General features: G+C 36.4%; 1 protein-coding gene across 1 annotated transcript in view; it reads right to left on the bottom strand.

Moving 5' to 3' along the window:
* LOC150080949 (enoyl-CoA delta isomerase 2-like) overlaps positions 1–21259 on the bottom strand; it is a 97984-nt gene extending 76725 nt beyond the window's left edge. Inside the window, exon 1 of the mRNA XM_090380861.1 lies at positions 21192–21259. Within this exon, the coding sequence (XP_090236987.1) occupies positions 21192–21194 (3 nt within the window). The 5' untranslated portion in view covers positions 21195–21259. The remainder of the gene's footprint in view (positions 1–21191) is intronic.
* Between the last annotated feature and the right edge of the window lie 2039 nt (positions 21260–23298).

Here is a 23298-nt window from a genome sequence, read left to right as displayed (position 1 = left end):
GGCTAAATGATGCCTCAGAAGGGCACTATTTGGAAGGGATTAAGTTTCCTACACACAAGCATGCTTATTTTCACTATATAAGCAGTCTGGATGCTTGTTGAACATATCTCTTATTCATATTATTAACTGAGCTTTACCTCACAGCCATAGAAATACAGGCCTTACACGTATCTCCATCAGACATTCATACATACACCAATGATATTCAAATTACTAGAAACTAGCCTGTTATTAATGAAATTAGCATTAGCCAAAACAAAATTTTAAAAATCCTCCCATTTCACCCTCCATTTGATCCAAAGGCCTGTCCAGCTCAGCTTTAAATTTATTCAGGCTATCAACTTCCACAACAAAAGATGGAAGTCTGTTCCACCAACCAACTACACGCTGGATAAAGGCAAATTTCCACACATCTATTCTACAACTGTCTTTCCTCAATTTGAATCTGTGCCACCTCAGGTTCTTAATCTGAGCAAGGGGAAGAATTCCATCAGCATTCAGCTTGCTCAACATATTCAAGACCTTATACACTTCAATCAGATCACCTCACAGGTGCCTACTCTGCAGGTCCTTAAATTTGCAGAACTTAAGCCTTTCTTCGTAAGAGCATCTCTTTGTTCCCTTCACCAATCTTGTTGCCCTTCTTTGTACTCGTTCTAGCAACTCTACATCCTTCCTAAAATGAGGCCTCCAGACCTGTACACAGTACTCTAGGTGTGGTTGACCATTGCCTTGTATAACAGGATAATCACTTCCCTGTTCCTGCTAGCAAAATTCCTATATATCATTGACAAGACTCCATGACCTGCCCTGGCAGCCAGTCTGCACTGCTCAGCAAACTTCATATTTGACTGCACAATTACCCCCAGGTCTTTTTCACTTTCAACTTCCCTGAGTGTAGTACCACACAGTTGGTACATTTCTCTTCAGTTATTGCTACCCATATGCAGTACTTTGCATTTGTCAATGTTAAACTTCAGTTGGCACTTCTCAGCCCATTTGCCCAACTTATCTAGATCCAGTTGGAATAGACTACTGTCTTTACTGTCGTTAACAACCCTGCCAACCTTTGTATCCTCCGCAAACTTGGACATTAAACCTGATATACCTTCATCAATATCATTGATAAATATACAAAAGAACAATGGGCCCAACACTGAACCCTGGGGAACTCCACTAATAACATTTGTCCACAAAGCGCAGTGTCCATTGATTACCACCTTCTGTTGTCTCCCACTCAACCATCCCTTTATCCATTGTAGCAACTTACCCTTAATGCCATACCTCTCTAATTTGTACAGCAGTCTTCCATGTGCAACAATATCAAAAGCTTTCCTGAAATCCAAGTATATGATATCAAAATTATTTTTGGCATTCAGTTCCTTTGTGACCACATCATAGTATCCAATCAAATTGGTCATATAGGATCTCCCTTTAACAAACCCATGCTGTGTCTTAACTATTACTGCAGTCTTGTCTAGATGATCCTGCAATGCTTCTTTAACAAGTGATTCCATTATTTTCCCCAGAACACAAGTTAAACTAACAGGTCTATAGTTACTTGTGTCACTTTTTGAATCACCTTTGTGAATTGGTGATACATTTGCCCACCTCCAGTCCATATGGACTTCCCCTGAGTCCAAGGAAGCTCTCATAATTATGGCTAAGGGTTTGCTTACTTCCTTGGCTGCCTCCTTTAATATAACTGGATAGATCCTGTCCACCCCAGGTGCCTTTTTTATGTTTAACTTCAACAATTTTCTCTCTACTTTGCTCTCATTTATTACAAAATCACTTAGCTCCCTGTTAGAGTTTGATAAACTTCTGGCACTCCCCTCATTGAATAACTCCTCATGTGTGAATGTAGATGCAAAATACTCATTTAGTTTATCAGCTAACTGAGCATGATTATCAATAGTCAATCCATGTATGTTACGTGGTCCAATCTGATTCATCACTTTTCTTCTAGATTTTACATAAGTAAAGGCAGATTATGAGACTTGATCCTTTGTGACTTGATTACAGACTAGTTTATATCTGCCATAGGTTTCTGTGTCACCTGATATTTTATATACATCCCATACATTTTTCTTCTCTGCCATGAGACTCATTATTTCATCTGACATCCATTTAGGCCTAAACCTTGAACAGTATTTCTTAGAACGAAAAGCCTAGTAGCCTCCAGAATTAAGTCCGTGAAGGCTTCCAATTTAGAATTCAACATTGGTAACATCATCAATACAGAATTTAAAAAAACTGTCCGAGTCTCCTGTATTCGCTTTTACGAAAGCAAAAGCCCTTCCCTTTAGCCTTGATGGTACTTACATCTTTAAGTAATTCCCACATCAGTACATTGTGATCACTGTCACCCAGTAGTTCCTTTATCTGCAAATTCTTAATGCATGAATAATCACTGCTGATGATCAGATCAAGAGTATTACTCCCTCTGGTTGCCTCTCGAACAGTTGTGTAGAAAACAGTCATCCAATAAATCCACAAAAGTCTTGCTAGTGTATGAGTGACCAAAGCACAAGTTCCAGTCAATATCTGGAAAGTTAAAATCCCCGATTATAAGACATTCTGATTTACTGGCCCACTCTGTTTCTCTGCACAATTGCTCATTATACCCATCGGATTCATTAGGCCTACACGCACTTGCTCTCATTTTTTCTGTTCCCAGTGCTTATGTCACCAAACAGACTCAACATTGCATTGTCCACCAACATCAGTTGGATGCACTTCCTTAGATTTTATGTGTTTCTTAACTAACAACATAACCCCTTCTCCCTTCCTGTCCTGTCTATCCTTCTTGTGCAAAGTGTACTCCCCCATAATCCAATTCTACACTACTTATGTCTGTGTGACACCACGTTTCTGATATCCCAACAATATCTGCGCTAGCACTTCAAGCTCATCAAATTTATTAACTATACTCCTAGCATTGGTGTACATGCAGGTATACATACACCTGTTTCTACTCTTAGTTACCCGCACATGGCCCATGTATTTATTTGTTCCACTATGACTCCAAGCAGTTGTGAAAATCTCCATTGCCTTGGTTTCCTGGCTGCTGCTCCTTCTAATAGAATGCAGTGCAAGAATCACTTTTGCCTCTGCCTGCAGCCACTCTTAACCTTTTAGTCTGTGTATCGCCCCCCAAAGCTAGCAGTTTTCCAACCCACCTAACACTACCTCAATAGCATCAGTTTTTGTGGGTTCGGTATTCTGCATTTAGGATGGCAAATTATATTTTGCTTACTGGTGGCACAGGAACGCGTGCTACTGTTCTAACATTGTTGTACAATATAAGTAAAACTAAAGCCAGTCCTTTGCTGCCAGGCATAAAAAAATCCTGAGAAAACTTGGGATTTACCTGCCTAATGCAAAATTAGCCAGATAAATGCCAGAAAAAATATGTTTTAGTCCTAAATTTGGAGGTATTATTGTTTGCTTTGGGTATTATTGTATCCCGAGATATTTCTTGTAGTTCCAAATAACTTTTAAAACTAAAAGTGAGATATCTCAGGATAATCCATGAAGGGGTTAATACCATTTATGGAATCTTTGAAAACTCAGAATTTCCTAATCTTAACATTTTAAACACCAAATTTAATTTAAAACTCTTTATAGAAAACCTATGATACAGACCAATTTCTGTGGTTTTACTTGCATCATTCATGCAAAAGTCAATATTGCAAACATAAAAATTTAATACATGTAACCCTTGTGTACACAAAATTAATACATTCCAATTAATACATTCCTGGAAATCACTGTATGAAGTGGAAATATATATATCTCAGAAAATATTCCTGGATTAAAAACAAACTTTGGAACTTTCATTTCTCTATAAATTAGAATGAGTTACATTCTGAAAACCTGGCAAAGTCCAGATTTCAATACATGAAAACACCCAAATTCTCTGTTTGCTCCTTCATGCTGATGGAACAGCTGAATAATTTGGATATATCCTCTGTTTGCAAGGTCTAAGAATAACTGAAATACCTAATATACTGAAGTTTATAACCAGTTGCAAACCAACATAAGCAAAGGTTAAAGATCTGGCATCCACAATACACAGAAGAATGGTTAAGCCTCTCTGACACTAAGAAATAGATAATTCTCACCATCTGGGCACAATACTACCACTTTTCTTAACAGAGACTTGAAGTGGAGAAAATCATATTTGCTCTTCATTCCATCTCTACCATCCTGCAATACAAGTCATTCTACTACTGGTGGTATACAAGCTTGTAAGGAAGTAAGATTATACAGCATCAGCTATAAACTAAATAAATAAAATAAAAAAATTACCCACCTTATTTTTTCTCATCACTTCTGATAATTTTTCCAATCTTTTTTAAATTAATTCAAACTATCCACTTCTGCAACACCAGCTGGAAGTTCATGCCAATCAATTACAGTTAGTACCCCTTTTTGTGTTCTTGACTAATCTGGTTACTCTTCTCTATACCCTTCCAAGAGATCTGTATCCTTCTTAAAATGAGTCTTTCACACCTGTATGCAGTACTTAAGAACTGTATACAGTGCTTAACCACTGATAATCACCTTGTCACTTCTGGCAAAGCTTCTATATATCATTGACAGCACTCCATGGACTGTTCTAGAAGCCTGTCTGCACCATACAATTACCTGGGTCTCTTTTTCTTTACACCTTGTCTCAGAAACTGTGGTGCCAACCTTTACTTATTCTGGGTCTGCTGTTGCCCCTATCCCATACCTTGTATTTTTCAATGATAAACCTCAATTGCCACATCTCAGCCCATTTGCCTAATTTTTCTAAGTTTTGCTGCAGTAGTATGCCTATATTTCTGTCAGAGACTATACTAATAACAATAGTGTAGTTCCACAGAAGAGCACTGCCCCTATATAACCACCCTGTATCTTCTGCCACTGAACCATCCCTTTATCTATAACAATAACTTGTCCCTAATGCCACACTGCTCCAATTTATACAGCAGTATTTCATGTGGAAGATGTTCTTTTGATATGAAAGCTCTGCACAGCAACTTGAACCAGATCATCAATAGTTATGTCATTCATATTCAGTGGACCAATATGATTCATCCCCTTCCTTCTACTATTAACTCTAAGGGGGGAAAGGAAAGAAGAAAGAAAGGGATGAATATGAAATTATTCTTGCTACATTTATTTGTGTTATTAGTCAAGGAATTCTCATTGCCTGCCTTAACATGCCTGATTTAACTGTGTCCCTTGATCATTTATAATCATCTGACAGATTTTTAAGCATGTACTGTAAGAATATATGCACAAAGCACATTGTCTTTGCCATGCCCATCGATCCATCCATATGTAATAACTTGGCTCCTAGTAGATGGTTTTTCATTGCATTTTACATTTTACTCTTTTAAAAAATCATAATTTGGTTTTTAAATTTGGCCACAACAACCTTAAATCCAGCCCTCTTTAGAGCTATAACTTTTAAGAGACCCCCCCCCTCTACTGAGTAAATTTTAGGTTTAATAGCATTTCATGCTCATCAAAGGGTGCATATAAAATGCTACATACATAGTAATACATACATTTTTATTAACTGTTAAAAAAATAACAGAAATTTTTGACATTGGTAATAATTACAATATCAATTATTTGGTTTGATTTTTAGGTTTATTTGCTTGGTTTTTTACGTCTATATCTGTAGATGGGCTGTAAAAGATTGTCATGTTGATTGATGCTGTTGTATCCATTGATTTAGTAATAGAAGAGCTCACGTTGCTCCCTGTGAAGAAAGAAGACAACTTCAGAATTGTATTCTTTTTTTCTACAATTCTAAAAAGAAATAAGGCGACAGAGGAATTAGTAAAAATTTTCTTATATGTCGTGCTATAGCATTACATATTATTGAAGTACATTTTGTTCTTTGCAGTTTTAAGTCCCTGACATTCCCTCTGTCTGAAAAATGAAATTTACAAAGCTCCCTTAAATGATAAACTACCCTTAATGCACAATGCACAGCTATGAAAAATGAAATGCTACTTCTTTCCCTTTGCATCTTCTGTATCGCCAATTTTCTTGAACAGTAATACTCTCTGATGCTGAAAACTAAAGGTCTCTTTGGCTTTCTCGTGCTTCATTTGTTTTACGATGTGAGATGCCTTTCAATATCACTTAATTTGGCTGTCAGTGTGCATTTACAATATTTACTAAGATGTTTTAAATAATCTAATTTGCAAAGCCAGTTCATATATATTTAGCGTCTTTGATCCATCAATCACAAAAGTGTTGAATCTATCTTTTGCTCATTTTCACAAAGGAGAAAAATTACACACTATAGTTTAATATGAAAATTTACAAGTGAAAAAAAAAATAGTTACCTACTCAAAGTAATTGAATCAACAAAAAAGGACAAGTTTTCATTAACACTCTGTTAAACCTATTCAGAACAGTGGTTTGCATGCAGAAACGATTTAAGTTACTGCATCTACGTTTTGAGAAGGATACACCAGTAATTCGAAAATTGAACCAGCATAAAGGGATCCTATATATTAGGAAAAGTTAGACTGCAGAAAGCGGAATTTAAGAGAAAGGAAGTTGAAGAGTTCTTAATTATTGGTGGAAATTTATATTATAATATCTTTCTCTGATCTGTAAATGATCCGACAAATTTTCAATAAAAAAAAATTACTGACATCAGAGTAATAAAATTACAAATTGTTCTGTCAAATTGTAACAAAATACAAAGAATAAAAAAACTATTTATTAGGCTCAGCCGGAATGTTAATTCAACTACCTATGTGTATTGTGTCTGTAAATTGTGTGTGTTCTCTGGTCGATTTGCCTGTTTTTCTGGACGAAAAACCCCAGGATTCGGGGGAAAAACCTTGCTATCTACACCTCAGACCAACTAACTCAGGCCACGGAGCAAAAAAAGCCCATAAAAGTTCCTCGCATTATTGAAAGGATTTGAACCCAGGCCTTTTCTGCCTGGTGTGAGGAGGACGGTGACGATGCTACTACTGTGCTACCCGCGAACACAAAATGCAAAGAATAGTAAAAAAAAAAATAATAAAGTAAAAAAAAAAAAAAAAAAAGTAAATAAATCTACAGCAATGAGGAACATATATTAGTATCTCAAACTATACAACATTTGATCGCTAACTCCATGGACCATTAATAATTTATGAATGGTCCATCATATAAACTTAAGAAACTGGAATAATAAATTCACTTGTATGGAATAATAAAATTGCTTATTACAGAATCGCTACAAAGCTGGCATTGAACTGTGCACATAAAGCAAATCAATGCATACTTCTCTATTCAGAGTGCACATTCACTGTTCACTGAGCACAAAAAAGAAAAAGAAAAAAAAAAAGGTGCGGACAAGAAAAATAACTTTTTGAAATTCATATTATATCTTTATCTGATCTGTAAATGATCCTAAAACAAATTTTCAATAAAAAAAATTGCTGACACCAGAGTAATAATATTATAAATCATGCTGTCAAATTGTAACAAAATGCAAAGAATAGTAAAAAAAAAAATAATAAATATATAAATCTTCAGCAATGAATAACATATATTAGTATCAAAACTGGACAGCATTTTCAATTGCCGATGTCACGCATTATTATTAGCCATATGGTGCAAGGAAGCCTGAGGCTTATGCTGCACCAGCAAAAACAAATATTCCCTGAGTTACTCTGTGAGAGAGAGAGAGAGAGAGAGAGAGAGAGAGAGAGAGAGAGAGAGAGAGAGAGAGAGAGAGAGAGAGAGAAGTAATCACCAAGAAAGAGAAGAATAATATCCAACTCAGGACCCTGGGTTTGCCAGCCCATACTCACCAGATGTGAGCCCCTGGAAATAATTTGTGAATGGTCCATCATGTAGACTAATGAAAACAAATAATAAATTCACTTACGTCTTCAGCCTTTCTATCACAAGTTAGAAAGGAATGGTAGTAATGGGTAAATTTTTTTCATCCTCTGAGAAACTTGTAGATCAGTATACTTGAAAATTTAGAATTACGGAATAGTACATGATTCTGGATAACAGCTGGATGAAAAATTCTGTGATTGGCTGAATTTTTTTGTTTTCCCAAGTTACTCCTTCAAGTAACTTTGTAACAAATTTCCATACCACAAGTGACCAAGCCTGTTTCCTGTTGGCTGTATGGAAACAAAGCAATAGACAAGGGTGGAATGTTGTTGTTGTGAAAATAGCAAATGAACTTAAGGTTCATTTGCCATTCATGTGCATAGTCTGAGTAAGAGGAAGAATCCCATTAGCACTGAGTTTGCTCAAGCCATTCAAAGCCTAAACACCTCAATCAGACCACCTCCAGATGCCTAGTCTCCAAATGCTGCAATTTTCAAAACTAAAGCCTTTTTTGGTGAGAGCACCTTTTGTTCCCCTCACTTCTCTGTAACAGCACCTCTACATCCTTCCTAAAATGAGGCATCCAGACTGCAGTATTCAAGATGTGGCCTGATCACTGCCTTATAGAATGGAATAATCACCTCCTTCTGGATAGGTGTGTATAAGTATTTTTAAATCACTAATGAAGGCTCTGATGTCTTCTCTCTTTAAAAATGATGGGGGGCATGACTGCTGTGCTTGCTTGCTCGCTCGCTCGCTCACTCAGCTTAACCCTCGGGCTTCCTTGCACTATATGGCTATTACTAATAATAACAGCAAAAATATCAATCAGCCTGCATATGCCTTAAGATTTAAAACTGTTTTCCATGATGATATGGAGAAATTTCTGTAAAGTTGCAGTCAAAAATGACTGAAAATTGCTTTAGCTTTAGATCCCAGATTTAAAAAGTTGAAGTGCTTGCAGAAACATGAGAGAAACAGTGTATGGTCAATTACTGAAAGCAAACTTAAGGATCTTAAAGCTGCTCGTGTTCCAGTAAGTGATGTTGTATATGATGAAATTCCAGGAAAGAAAGTCAAATTGTTATTTGATTTTTCATCTGATACAGATGATAATAAAAGTGAAACAGCAGAATCTGATGTGCATATTGCAAGTAAACATTACAAATCTGAGCCTCACGCAGAGTAGATTGCTTCTCCACTACAGTGGTGGATTACACATGCATCGTATCCACTTATTGCACAGCTTGCATTGAAATAGGATAATGCAAATAAAGGAACCACTAGGTGACAGTGATCACAGTGTGCTGAAGTGGGATTTACTCAGAGAGGTAAACTAGCATCAGGGGTAAAGGGAAGGGTTATTGCTTTCGTGAAGGCAACTACGATGGTCTTAGACAGTATTTAAATTCTATACAGTGGGACCAACTGAAGATGTTACCAACAGCAAATTCAAAATGGGAAGCATTCAAAGAACTTATCTTGGAAGCTACTAGGCTTTACATACCAACTAAGAAATATTGTTCAAGGTTTAGGCTTAAATCGATGTCAGATGAACTAATGAGACATATGATAGAGAAGAAAAATGCATGAGATACATATAAATTAACACGTGACACAGAAGCCTATGATAGATACAAGTTGATCTGCAACCAAGTTACAAAGGAGGTTAGGCAGGCGAAGGCAGATTACGAGAAATCTTTGGCAAGGGATGCAAAGAAAAACAGCAGAGTTCTTTACTTATGTAAACTCTAGAAGGAAGGGGATGAATCAGATTGGTCCACTTGATATCAATGGGTCAACTGTTGATGATCCTGCTCAGGTAGCTAACAAACTAAATGAATATTTTGCATCGACATTTACACGTGAGTTATTCAACGAGGGGAATGCCAGAGGTGTATTCAACTCTGGCAGTAAGCTAGATAATCTTGTAATAACTGAGAATAAAGTGGAGGAGAAATTGTTGAATATAAACACAAGAAAGGCACGCGGGGTGGATGGGATCTATCCAGTTATATTAAAGGAGGCAGCAAAGGAAGTAAGCAAACCCATAGCCATAATTATGAGAGCTCCCTTGGAATCAGGGGAGGTACCCATAGACCGGAGATGTGCAACTGTGACCCCAATTCACAGAGGATCAAAGGCTGACACAAGTAATTATAGACCTGTGAGTTTAACTTCTGTTCCAGGAAAATTAATGGAGGCACTGGTTAAAGAAGCACTGCAGGATCATCTAGACAAGACTTCAGTTATAGCTCGGACACAGCATGGTTTTGTTAAGGGGAAGTCTTGCCTGGCCAATTTGATTGGCTACTATGATGCAGTCACAAAAGGACTGGATGCAGGAAATAACTTTGATATTATATACTTGGATCTTAGAAAGGCTTTTGATACTGTTGCACATGGAAGACTGCTGCACAAATTGGAGCAGTGTGGCATTGGAGGCAAATTGCTGCTATGGATAAAGGGGTGGTTGAGGGGGAGAAGACAGAGAGTGGTAATCAATGGACTCTGCTCATCGTGGACTAATTTTATTAGTGGAGTCCCTCAGGTTCAGTGTTGGGTCTATTATTGTTTTCTGTATTTATAAATGATATTGATTATGGTATATCAAGCGTAATGTCCAAGTTTTCAGACAATACAAAGGTTGTCAAGGACACTACTGACACTATGCTGCTGCAACAGGATCTGGAAAGGTTGAGCAGATGGGCTGAGAGGTGGCAAATGAAGTTCAAAATTGACAAATGTAAAGTACTACATATGGGAAACAGCAACCCCAGAGCAACGTACCAACTCTGTGGTACTACACTGACAGTGGTAGAGAATGAAAAGGACCTGGGGGTAATTGTGCAGGCAGATATGAAGTTCTTTGAGCAGTGTAGATGGGCTGCAAGAGTAGCTCATGGTGTCTTGTCAATGATATACAGGAATTTTTCTAGCAGGGATAAGGAGGTGATTATTCCCTTGTATAAGGCAATGGTTAGGCCACACCTTGGTCTGGAGTATACAGGTCTGGAGGCCTCATTTCAAGAAGGATGTAGAGCTACTGGAACGAGTACAGAGAAGGGCAACAAGATTAGTGAATGGAACAAAGGGTTGCGCTTACAAAGAAAGGCTTAAGTTTTGCGAATTACAGTGTCTGGAGACTAGGCACCGGCGAGGTGATCTGATAAAGGTGTATAAAGCATTGAATGGTTTGAGGGATTCTGATGGGATTCTTCCTCTTGCTCAGAATAATCACCTGAGAAGGCATAAATTCAAATTGAGGAAAGATAGATATAGGATAGATGTGCGGAAATTTGCCTTTAGCCAGCGGGTAGTTGGTTGGTTGGTGGAACAGACTTCCATCCCTTGTCGTGGAGGTTGATAGCCTAAATAAATTTAAGGCTCAGCTGGACAGGTATTTTGAACGAATGGAGGGGGTGAAGTGGAAGTGCTTGTTTTTTTTTTTTTTTTTTTTTTTTTTTTTGGCTGATGCTGCATAAACTTGCTTTCTTGCATCATATGTCTCTACTAATGCTAATGCTAATAGCTGATGTTACCCACAACTACAGTGCCGTGTGTGAGTCTTTTTTGCTTGCTGGACATTACTTGATAAAAAGTAGGCTTAGCTCAATGCTGCTGCCAACTTAAATTGAATTATTTGTCCCAATAAGTGGCATAATCGAGGAAATTAATAATATTAGCATAACAGAGACATATGATGCAAGAAAGCAAGCTGATAAAAAAAAAACAAAAAAACTTCCCATTTCACCCATCCATTTACTCCAAATGCTTGACTTCTACCTAGTTCTGCCTTGGACTTATTTAAGGTGGAAGTTTGTTCAAACTATCAACCACCCAATGGCTAAATCCAAATTTCCTCACATCTATTCTACAATTGTCTTTCCTCAATTTGAATTTGTCCCCTCAGGTGAACAATCTGAGCAAGAGGAAGAATCCCATCAGTATTGAGCGAGCTCAAACCATTCAAGATATTATACACCTCGATCAGATCACCTTGTGGGTGCCTAGTCTCCAAATGCTGCAATTTGCAGAAATTAAGCCTTTCTTGATAAGAGTAACCCTTTGTCCCCCTCACCAATCTTGTTGCCCTTCTTTGTACTCGTTCTAGCAACTCTACATCCTTCCTAAAATGAGGCCTCCAGACCTGTACACAATACTCAAGGTGTGGCCTGACCATTGTCCCATACAAGAGGATAAGCACCTTATCACTGCTAGAAAAATTCCAATTCTTGTATATCACTGATATGATCCCATGAGCTACTCTTGCAGCCTTCCTATACTGCTCAGAAAACTTGATATCTCACTGCACAATTACGCCATGTCTTTTTTTCATTCTCCACTACCTGAGTGCTATACCGCACAATTGGTATTTTACTCTGGGATTACTGCTACCCATATACCATACTTTGCATTTGTCAATATTAAACTACAGCTGCCACTTCTCAGCCTATCTGCCAAAATTTTTTAGATCCTGTTGCAGTACCATAGAGTTATTACCATCATTAACAAAACTGCCGTCTATTGTATCATCTGCAAACTTCAACATTAAGCCTGATATACCTTCATCAATATCATTGATAAATACAGAAAAATAACATTGGATCCAACACTGAAACCTAGGGGACTCCATTAATAACATTAGTCCACAAAGAATAGTCCACTGATTATCACTCTCCATCTTCTCCCACTAAACTATCCCTTTATCCCTAGCAGCAACTTGCCCTTAATACCATATTGCTCCAATTTGTACAGTAGTCTTCCATGTGCAACAGTATTAAAAGCTTTTCTGAAATCCAAGTATATGATATCAAAATCATTTTTTGCATCTAGTTCCTTTGTGACCACATCATAGTATCCAATTGAATTGGTCAAACAAGACTTTCTCTTAACAAACCCATGCTGCATCTGAACTACACCTGCAATCTCATCTAGATGATCCTGCAGTGCTTCTTTAACCAGTGACTCCATTATTTTCCTTGGAACAGAAGTTAAACTATCAGGTCTGTAATTACTCATGTCACCCTTTGATCCCCCTTTGTGAATTGTAGATACATTTGCACATCTGCAGTCCAAAGGGACCTCCTTTGAGTTCAAAGATGCTCTCATAATCATCGCTAATTGTTCGCTTACTTCCTTTGCTGCCTCCTTTAATATAACTGGATAGATCCCATCCACCCACCCCAGGTGCCTTTCTAATGTTTATCTTCAACAATTTCTTCTCCACTTTACTCTCAGTTATTACAAAATCATTTGGCTCCCTGTTAGAGTTTGATAAACTTCTGGCATCCGCTTCCTTAAAGAATTCCTAATGTGTGAATGTAGATGCAAAATACTCATTCAGTTTGTCAGCTACTTGAGCAGAATCATTGACTGTCAAACCATTGATATCAAGTGGACCAATCTGATTCATCCCCTTCCTTCTAGGGTTTATGTAAGTAAAGAAGTCTTTGCTATTTTTCTTTGCATCCCTTGCCAAAGATTTCTCGTAATCTGCCTTCGCTTGCCTAACTTCCTTGGTGACATGATTACAGACTAGCTTATATCTACCATAGGCTTCTGTGTCACTTGATAATTTATATGCATCCCATGCATTTTCTTCTCTGCCACAAATCTCATTAGTTCATCTAGCATCCATTTGTGCCTAAATGTTAATGCACTATTCTTAATTGCTACTTAGTACTTTGTAGCTTCCAAGATTAATTCCTTGAATGTTTCCCATTTAGAGTATTCTGTTGGTAACCTTATCAGTTGGTCCCACTGTATAGAATTTAAGGACTGTCTGAGACCACTGTAATCACCTTTACAAAAGCAATAATAAAGCAAGTCAACTTTATTCCTGATGTTAGTTACATCTTTAAGTAAATAAAGTAAATCCCACATCAGTACACTGTGAGAACTGCCACCTAGTGGTTCTTTTATCTGCATATTCTTAATGCATAAATAATCACTTCTGATAATCAGATCAAGAGTATTACTTCCTCTTGTTGCCTCTCAAACATGCTACTATCTACTGCTGTAGAAAACAATCATCCAATAAATCTACAAATGTCTTGCTAATATCCGAGCGACCAACTCACAAGTTCCAGTCAATGTCTGGGAAGTTAAAATCCCCCATTATAAGACAATCCGATTTACTGGCCCATTCTATTTCTCTGTACAGATGTTCACTGTACTAATCAGAGTCATTTGGCCTATAACATACTCCTCCTCCTACTCTCAATTTTGCTTTTCCAGTGCTTATGTCACCAAACTGAATCAAAATTTCATTGTCCACCCACATCAACTGGATGTACTTCCTTAGATTTTGTGTTTCTTAACATCAGTGTGACACCATGTCTCTGATATCCCAACAATTTCTGTCTTTGATGTCTTGAATAGCACCTCAAATTCATCAAATTTATTAACTATACTCTTAGCATTGGTGTACATCCTAGTATGCAGGCACCTATTCTTACTCTTAGTTACCCTAGCACATCCCATGTATTTACCTGTTCCATGATGACAGAATCACTTTCACCTCTACCTGTGGCTACTGTTAACCGTTTAGTCTGTGAATCCCCCCCCCCCCCCGAAGTTAGCTGTTTTCTAATGCACCTAACACTGCCTCGATAGCATCAGGAAATATTCTTGCACCCTTTCTATCTAAGTGTATCCCATCCACAGAAGCAGTCTCTCTTGTTAACAAGTTACATTTTTATATATTTTATATTTTTAATTATCTCAGGACTAAAGTTCCTAATAAACAGTAAATTTCTAGTTTTATTTTACTATTTTATTTTAAATGAAAACTTTTACTTTGGTAATAATTCACTGTATTACTGTTTGTTAGTAGTTTTTAATGCTTAGTTTTCATTGTACATTTGGATTACCTGTAACTTGAAATTTAAGATTAAAATTAAGATTAAAATTTTTAATCATTCAACAGCCCTAGTTGATACTAATGATATCAAGAGTGGAAGATCAGCAGATTAAATTTACAAGTGCAAGACAATGTTAAAGAAGTTGGGAATGAAACTAAAAGGCTGCAATCCACCCACAATAGGTGGGACACATGGGAGGGAATGCATAATGAGAGCCATGTCAATCAGTTCAGCCAAGAAAAGACTGCAAAACTCATGAGATGGAATTGTTCTCAGCATGCTCTGTGCTTTTTAACAGGAAAGATTGTTTTTACAGGGAAGGTATGAGATTATTTGCTCATGCCATCAAGACAGTGTTAGGTGGGTTGAAAAACTGCTAGCTAAAAAGGAATACAATGATTAACAGATTAACCACAACTACAGGCAGAGGTGAAAGTGATCCTTGCATTGCTTCTACTGAAACATGTAGCAGCCTGGAAAATGAAGTATCAGGGTTTACAAAACCTGCTGGAGTTCTTCATGGAAGAAACAAATACATGGGTTGTGTTAGGGTTACTAAGAGTAAAAACAGGTGCACATATCCTTGAATATACACCAATGATTGCTAGGAACAGTAAATAAATCTGATGAATTTGAAGTTCTGATCAAATCACCATGTTCAGACATTGTGACATGGATATCAGAGACATGGTATCACTCAGATATTAGGGATGCAGAATTTGAATATGGGAAGTATAATATGCACAGAAAGGATACATAGGACAGGAGGAAGTGATTGTTGTTGTTTGTTTGGTTTTTAGGAGCATTAGCAACTAAGGCCATATTGCTCCGGGAATATGCGGTGGTCATTCCCTTGGCCTTTCCGCATCCTCCGTATTTGGTGGTGACGGTCTCGAACCCCGGTCTAATCAAGAAGCGTGTGCTACGCACTGCTGCTCCTTCCCACCTGGCTACGGAGACGCCGGAGGAAGTGAGGGTTATGCTCTAACTTAAAAAACACAAAATCTAAGGCGGTGCGTCCAGTTGACATGGGTGATCAGGGCAATATGTAGTCAGTCAAATGTGTAACAAACAATGGGAAAAGAAAAATGAGAGCAGGAGTGTGTTATAGAGCTAATGCCACTGATGAGTAAAATGAGCAACTGTACGGACATATAGAATGGGCCAATAAAATCAGAATGTCATAGAGCACTTTAAGAACTTAAGCCTCAGGCTGCGAAAGAATTAGACATCATACAAGTTTGCGCTAATGCAGCATATTGGTATGCAGAAATTTTTAAAAAAAGCTAAAAACAGCATCGTTTTAGTTATATCTCATATTGTGAATATCTTTACGAGTTGCCATGATATTGAAGTTACTTACTTCAAATAAGTAACACTTTACCCAAGGAGAAGATTATTGTTACTTATTCTCAGCAGATACCACCACCCACACGGTACCATTTCTGGGCTATCTGGCCCTTCTTCGGTGGGTTGGTAGGTACCTTGGTGTGCAATGATGACAAAACAGTTATGAAGTATAGCTCCACAATATGAGAGATGCCTGATGGCGTATAAAGTGAATTAGACTAGAGCACTTTAAGGGCTTAAATCTCAGGCTGCAAAAGAATTAGACACCGTACAAGCTTGTCCAAATGCAGCATAATAATATGCAGCAATTCTTAAAAAAGCTAAAAATGGCATTGTTTTAGTTATATCTCATACTGTGAATGTATATTTTATCTTCCACTACCCTTAGTGTAGTATTGTATAGCTGATATGTTAATCTGGAATTACTGCAACCCATATACAGTACTTTGCTTTCGTCAATGTTAAACCTCAACTACCATTTCTCAGCTCTTGCTGGAGTGGCATACTGTTGCTACTGTCCACTCTGCCAACCTTCATATCCTCTGAAAACTTATGTTGCACATAAAAGTCTGTGGTACAAACTGGAACAAAGTCACAGTAAGGGCAAGTTACTGTTATGGATAAAGTGTTGGTTGAGTGGCAGAAAACAGAGTTGTTATCAATGAGCATTACTCTTCTGAAGAAATGTTATTAGTGGAGTTCTCCCAGAGTTCAGTGCTGGGCCCACTGTTGTTTTCAATATTCGTTAATGATATTGATGAAGGCATATCAGGCCTAGTCTAAGGTTACAGATCATATGAAGGTTGGTGAAGTGGCTAATGACAGTAATCAAGGAAGTATGCTACTGCAACAAGATCTAGATAAATTAGGTAGATGAGCAGAGAAGTGGAAGTTGAAGTTTGACAAATGCAAGGTGCTTCATATTGGTAGTTGAATCCCAGTTTAATCTACCAATCAAGTGGTACCACACTTAGGGTAGTGGAGAATGAAAAAGATCTGGGGATAATTGTGCAATACAAAGATATGAAGCTCTCTGAGTAGTGCAGATGGGTTGCCAGTACAGTTCATGGGGTTTTGTCAATGATATACAGGAATTTTGCCAGTAGGAATAAGAAGATGATTACCCCATTATATAAGGAAATAGTTAGCTATGTCTTAAGTGTTGCATACAGGTCTGGAAGCTTAATCTGCTGAAAGATGTGGATATGTTAGACCAGATGCAGAGGAGAGCAAGCTTGTTGTTTTGGTTGATTCTCATCAAGTATTCTTTCTAATCTGTTAGTAATGGCCATTGTGAACAAATTGTAGATGTGGAACAACAAGCTAATTGGTCTATAATTTCCAATTTCTGATTTATCTCCTTTCTTATGCAGCAAAATTATGATTGCATTATTTCACTCCTTAGGCATCACACACCTTTTCTAATGTATTTTGTGAAGAGTTGAGAGTTTCTGTGTCATGTCTTTTCCTCCCAATTTTAACAGCTCTACAGTAACTCCATCTTCACCCAGGGCTTTCTGATTCATCATTTTCTTCAATGCATGTTCTACCTCATCAGGAAGGATATTGGGTGTGTGTTGTATGTGTTGCTAATTTGTGATCCATCTACCCCATTGTTGGCATCATTCCCTCACTCCTTATATAATTTTTTTTTCAAATAGCAGAAGACTATTCAAATAGTCTTCTTCTATTTGAATTATGCCATCTCTGCTATTTATAAGTACATCATCACTATTCTATAGTTTCAGTATAATTTGTCTTTCTGTATTGCTTCTCTTGACTGCTGATTTAAGTCCTTTGTTTTCCCTTAATGCTTATTCTACTCTTTTTGTATTAAACCTTCTTATGTCTTCTCTGAGTCTCTTTCTAATGGCTTTGCATAACTCAGTATACTCAATTTTGTCCTTATCAGTGTTTACCTCACTCTTCATCTTTGGTTCATCAAGACAAGTGTTTCTTGACTAATTTTTAATTCTTTGTTTTTTAATTTTTAATTTCTTTTTACCTATAGGGTTTTTTGGGCTTTATCACTTTCAGAAAGTTGTATTCCTCGTCAATATCTTGGTCCTGAAAGATCTGCAGAAGCTCAGACTTGTTCTTAAGTTCCAATGCATACTTCTTTTTCTCCTCTTCTGTTATCTCAAGTTACACTTGAGATAACAGATACACTTTCACTAAACACTTTCATTATCATATGCATTTATTTAGGACTCAATTTTTAGGAATTTTATAATTATTTATTTTAATGCTTAGTGTGTCTGAAAAATATTTTTATTAAACTTACCTGTCATTATTATAACATTATAAATTTAGTAAAAAGAAAATTGCTTCCTTTAATCTCTCTCTCTCTCTCTCATAATAATAATAATTCATTCACTCCAAACTGAAAATATAAATTAATTTATTCTGTTCTGAAAAACAGCTTACTTAACACAAATATTTCTAATACATACTAAATAAAATTACATTACTTGCTTAAACAGTGAATACAGCAAAAGCCTTGTCTCCTCATCTGGCTTTTCTTCCATATAAATGTAGTTGTGCTTTGCTTCAATAAATCTTCTGTTCATGGAAGTTCTCATTATTTCCACATCCAATAATTGCGGATAAACAAGGTGAGATTTATCAACTAAACAGAAAATGTCTATCAAAAATTCTTCTAACATTTCCATAGCATGAAGAAACTTCAATGTTTATTATTAAAAATAAAAAAAATACTACATGAAACTGATTCCTTATGGTCACTGCCTATCTACTTTTTGATTCCTGTGATATCTGAAAAATAAAAAAGAGTGTGTGTGTGTGTGTGTGTCTCACATTGTGGAGTGTGTTATCTGTGCTGTAACACAGTGTATATAGTTCACACTTTGGCACAATGACTGTGATATCAAACTTACCACCTGAGAAATTTCCAACGGTAATATCACAACAGATTTCTTTTTTACACAACTGCCTTACCTTCTCATTTAACTAAACATGAAACAGTCAACTTTGATATGCTGGAAAGTACGTCTGCAATGAACAGATTCAATAGAAAAAACAGGTTCAGAGCAGCCAACTGCATCCCCTTAATCATGTTAAAATGCAAAAGAGTATTCCTACAACTTAATCCTTGAGTCTGCTTAGCTGTTCACATCCGGGTGTCCCAAACATACTGATGTCCTGAGACTCAATAATTGTGAATTTATGGTTGCTTAAAATAAATTCCAAACAAGACATTTTTGCACAAAAAATGAAAAGAGAAATGATATTATCCTTTAACATATTTATATAAAAAGATTACACTTCTGGTCATATGTCTAAAACTACAACATATCTCTAGTATATACTATTGTTCCAGCTTTTTAAACTTATGGTGACCACTGGTACTAATATATTCTAAGTTTTTAATACCCATACCTTTATATTATGACTAAATGAAAACACCAAAAAATATGTTAATATAAGATGTTACCCATCTCTCAGGGATAGTTTATCATTCTTTTCAATTTCTGTATTTTGGAGTTTCACATGCATTTTAGTGTTTTACATTATATACATTCTCAAAAAGTTTTCACTTTTATATTAAACCATTATTTTTGTAATGTTTAAAAACATTAATCAGCTCACTTGGTAATTACATTACAATATTCGAAAAAATTCTGCAAAATTATGTTCTTACTACTCTAGAGATTTGTTGTCTTAAAAATTAAAAGGAAACAAAAATTTTAATCTTACTGATGTCAAATATTTCTTTTATTTGGAAATAAATTCTGAAATTAAAAATAAATTCTCAAATTAAAAATGTGCCATATACAGGACGAGTCATAAGTCACTTTACCATTTTAAAGATATTTTTCTAATTATTGTTTTGTTTGTTGAAGGAAAGATAGAAGATTTACATGACCATGTCACCTTTTAAGTTGGAAAAAAAGAATTTTGGTTGTGATAAAAAAAAAAAAAAAAAAAAAAACTGTTTTAGTGACAATGCACTAAACATTCAGAAGTGACTCCTCAACTCAAAACCCACTGTTAATAGCATTATGAAGAAATGTGAGAAATCAGATAATGTTTCAGACCTTCGCAAAAGTGGAAGACCCACTTCATCTGTTTCTGCAACAAATATTTATAAGTTACATGTGTCCTTGTTAAAAAGTCCACAAAAATCAACCAAAATATTGTCATTGGAACTGAATATCCTTTAATAATCAGAATCAGACCACAATAATCAAAATTTTAAAGGCTTCTGGATATAAGGCCTATATTCCAAGATTGTTACATGCCTTAAATGAGGATGTTCCACACAAGAGATTACAATTTTCAGAGAAGATGCTTGAGATGTGTAAAAAAAAAAAATTAAAATTTCATTTATCAAATTATGTGAAGAGATAAATCCATTTTTTAAATTAAATGGTAATGTGAATAGGCAGAATTGTGTTTACTGGGCTACTGACAATCTCCATGTGATTGAGCAAAAATTGAACATGCCTGGAGTGACTGTCTGAGCAGAATTTGTTCAGGTGTTATAGAGCCTTATTTCTTTGATGAAAATGTAAAAGGTGAGAGTTATCTTGCAATGCTCAAGGATTTCATCCGGCCAAAAATTGCTAAAAAAGATTTGTATTTTGTGCAGGATGGTGCACCTTCCCATTATTCCTTAATGGTGAGAAGATTTCTGGATGAAAAATTCCCAAACAGATGGAATGGAAGTTGCAGCTTGACTGAGTGGCCTGCGTGATCTCCACATTTAACACCCATGAATTATATTTTGTGGGAACATTTAAAAAATAGGGTCTATGACTGGGAACCTAACTTTATTGAGATGATGAAAACAATAATTACAGAAGCATTTGCAGCAGCTGATAGAAATTATGTTTCAAAGTTTGTAAAAATTTTAAAAAAGACTTGCTTCTTGTTTTAAGGAGCGAGGCCATCATTTTGAATGGGTAGATGTAAAATAAAATAGTTAAAAAAATGTTGAGTCTTTTATTAATATGTTTACATTATTGTTTTCTAGCAGGTTTAAAACCATAGATTGCTTTTTTAAAAACAAATGGTAGGTAAAACAACTTATGACTTGCCCTGTATATGACTACTAATGAGTAAAATTTTTAAAAAAAATTCTGTAACTGTTACCATATTTAGGTATCATGCTGTAAACCCTTTCAAGGATCTCTTTTCTTAAAGAATCTGGGAGAAGTTCTGGAATATAAAATTTTCAAAAATAAAATGAAGGATTTTGTGATAATGATGAGGTATTTTTAACTGTTTAATTATCTAACAAGTGATTTCTCAGAATTTTAATTACCTATAGACTAATGATGAAAGAAAACAAAATGTTTCGGCCAATTCACATACATCCCCATATTACAGCTCATTCCTTTTTTTTTTTTTTTTTATGAAAACCCCAAACACGAAAGGTATCAAAACCTATAGTACTTAGTACCGTGCATGGGTTGAAGGAGAAATATGGGGGGGAGGGGGATACCGGAAACTTTGCTCTAGAGACTAAACATGGGTTTCACCACTTCAAGCCTCCAATAAGCAAAGTGGTGATATTTCACCGGTCGATGAAAGTCATCTACCACCTGAAATTTAATGTATGAAATGATAAACAACTAGTCTAAATAATTATATGAAATGTGTATAATTATAATTAATTACCATCAAGTCCTTTTGAATTTAACACAGGTCACCAAAAAACACCAGCTATCACATTTCATGATGATATATCGAAAGAGAATACCATCAGTGTTACCTAGTATTCTCCCAACTGTAAATTTGGATCAGGCAGTAAACAGGTTATTGGAGAACAATCAAAAAAACATGGTGATCTCATTGATTTGTGTGAGAATTAGGTTGTGTGAGATTTAGATGCAAAATACTTATTCACATTGTCAACAACCTGAGCAGGATCATCAATGGTTGAATCTTCTATATCAGGTGGACCAATGTGATTCATCCCTTTCTTTTAGTGTTTACATAAGAAAAGGAACCTTTGCTATTTTCCTTTGCATTCTTTACCAAATATTTCTCATAATCTGCCTTGGCTTGCCTAATTCAGGCCACACATAGAGTACTGTGTACAGGTCTGGAGGCCTCATTTTAGGAAGAATATAGAGTTGCTAGAACAAGTACAAAGAAGGGCAACAAGATTGGTGAGAGGAACAAAGGGTTGCTCTTAACAAGAAAGGCTTAAGTTCTGCAAACTGCAGCGCCTGGAGAGTAGGAACCTGCGAGGCGATCTGATTGAGGTGTATAAGGACTTGAATATTATTATTATTATTATTATTATTATTAGCCATATGGTGCAAGGAAGCCTGAGGCTTACGCTGCACCAGCCAAAAAAAAAATTTCTGAATTACCCCGAGAGAGAGAGAGAGAGAGAGAGAGAGAGAGAGAGAGAGAGAGAGAGAGAGAGAGAGAGAGAGAGAGAGACAGAGAGAGACAAAAGTAGAAGGGAATCACCAAGAAAAAGAAGAATGATGATATCCAGCTCAGGACCCTGGGTGCGCCAAGCCCATACTCACCAGATGTGAGCCCCTGGGAATATACAAGCAAGAGGAAGAATCTCAGGGGACATAGATTCAAATTGAGGAAAGACAGTTGTAGAATAGATGTGTGGAAATTTGCCTTTAGCCAGCGGGTGGTTGATTGGTGGAACAGACTTCCAACAGCAAATTCAAAATCGGAAGCATTCAAAGAACTTAACTTGGAAGTTACTAGGCTTTACATACCAACTAAGAAATATTGTTAAGGTTTAGGCCTAAATGGATGTCAGATAAACTAATGAGACATATGGCAGAGAAGAAAAATGCATGGGATACATAGAAATTAAAGGTTGACATGGAAGCCTATGATAGATATAAGCTGGTCTGTAACCAAGTCACAAAGGAGATTAGGCAGGCAAAGGCAGATTATGAGAAATCCTTGGCAAAGGATGCAAAGATAAACAGAAAAGAGTTCTTTACCTATGTAAACTCTAGAAGGAAAGGGATAAATCGGATTGGTCCACTGGATATTGATGGTTCAACAGTTGAGGATCCTGCTAAGGTGGCTAACAAACTAAACGAGTATTTTGCATGAGTACTTTGAGGAGTTATTCAGGAAGGGGAATGCCAGAGGTGAAGTAAACTCTGGCAGTGAGCTAGATGATTTTGTAATAACTGAGAGGAAAGTGGAGGAGAAATTGTTGAGAATAAACATAAAAAAGGCACCTGGGGTGGATGGGATCTATCCAGTT

The sequence above is a fragment of the Mastigoproctus giganteus genome, chromosome 9 (assembly GCF_048544385.1).
Source record: "Mastigoproctus giganteus isolate SK-2022 chromosome 9, ASM4854438v1, whole genome shotgun sequence".
NCBI classification, from domain to species: Eukaryota; Metazoa; Arthropoda; class Arachnida; order Uropygi; family Thelyphonidae; genus Mastigoproctus; species Mastigoproctus giganteus.
The sequence above is the reverse complement of the archived record's forward strand: the minus strand, read 5'-3'. Positions and strand labels throughout refer to the sequence as shown.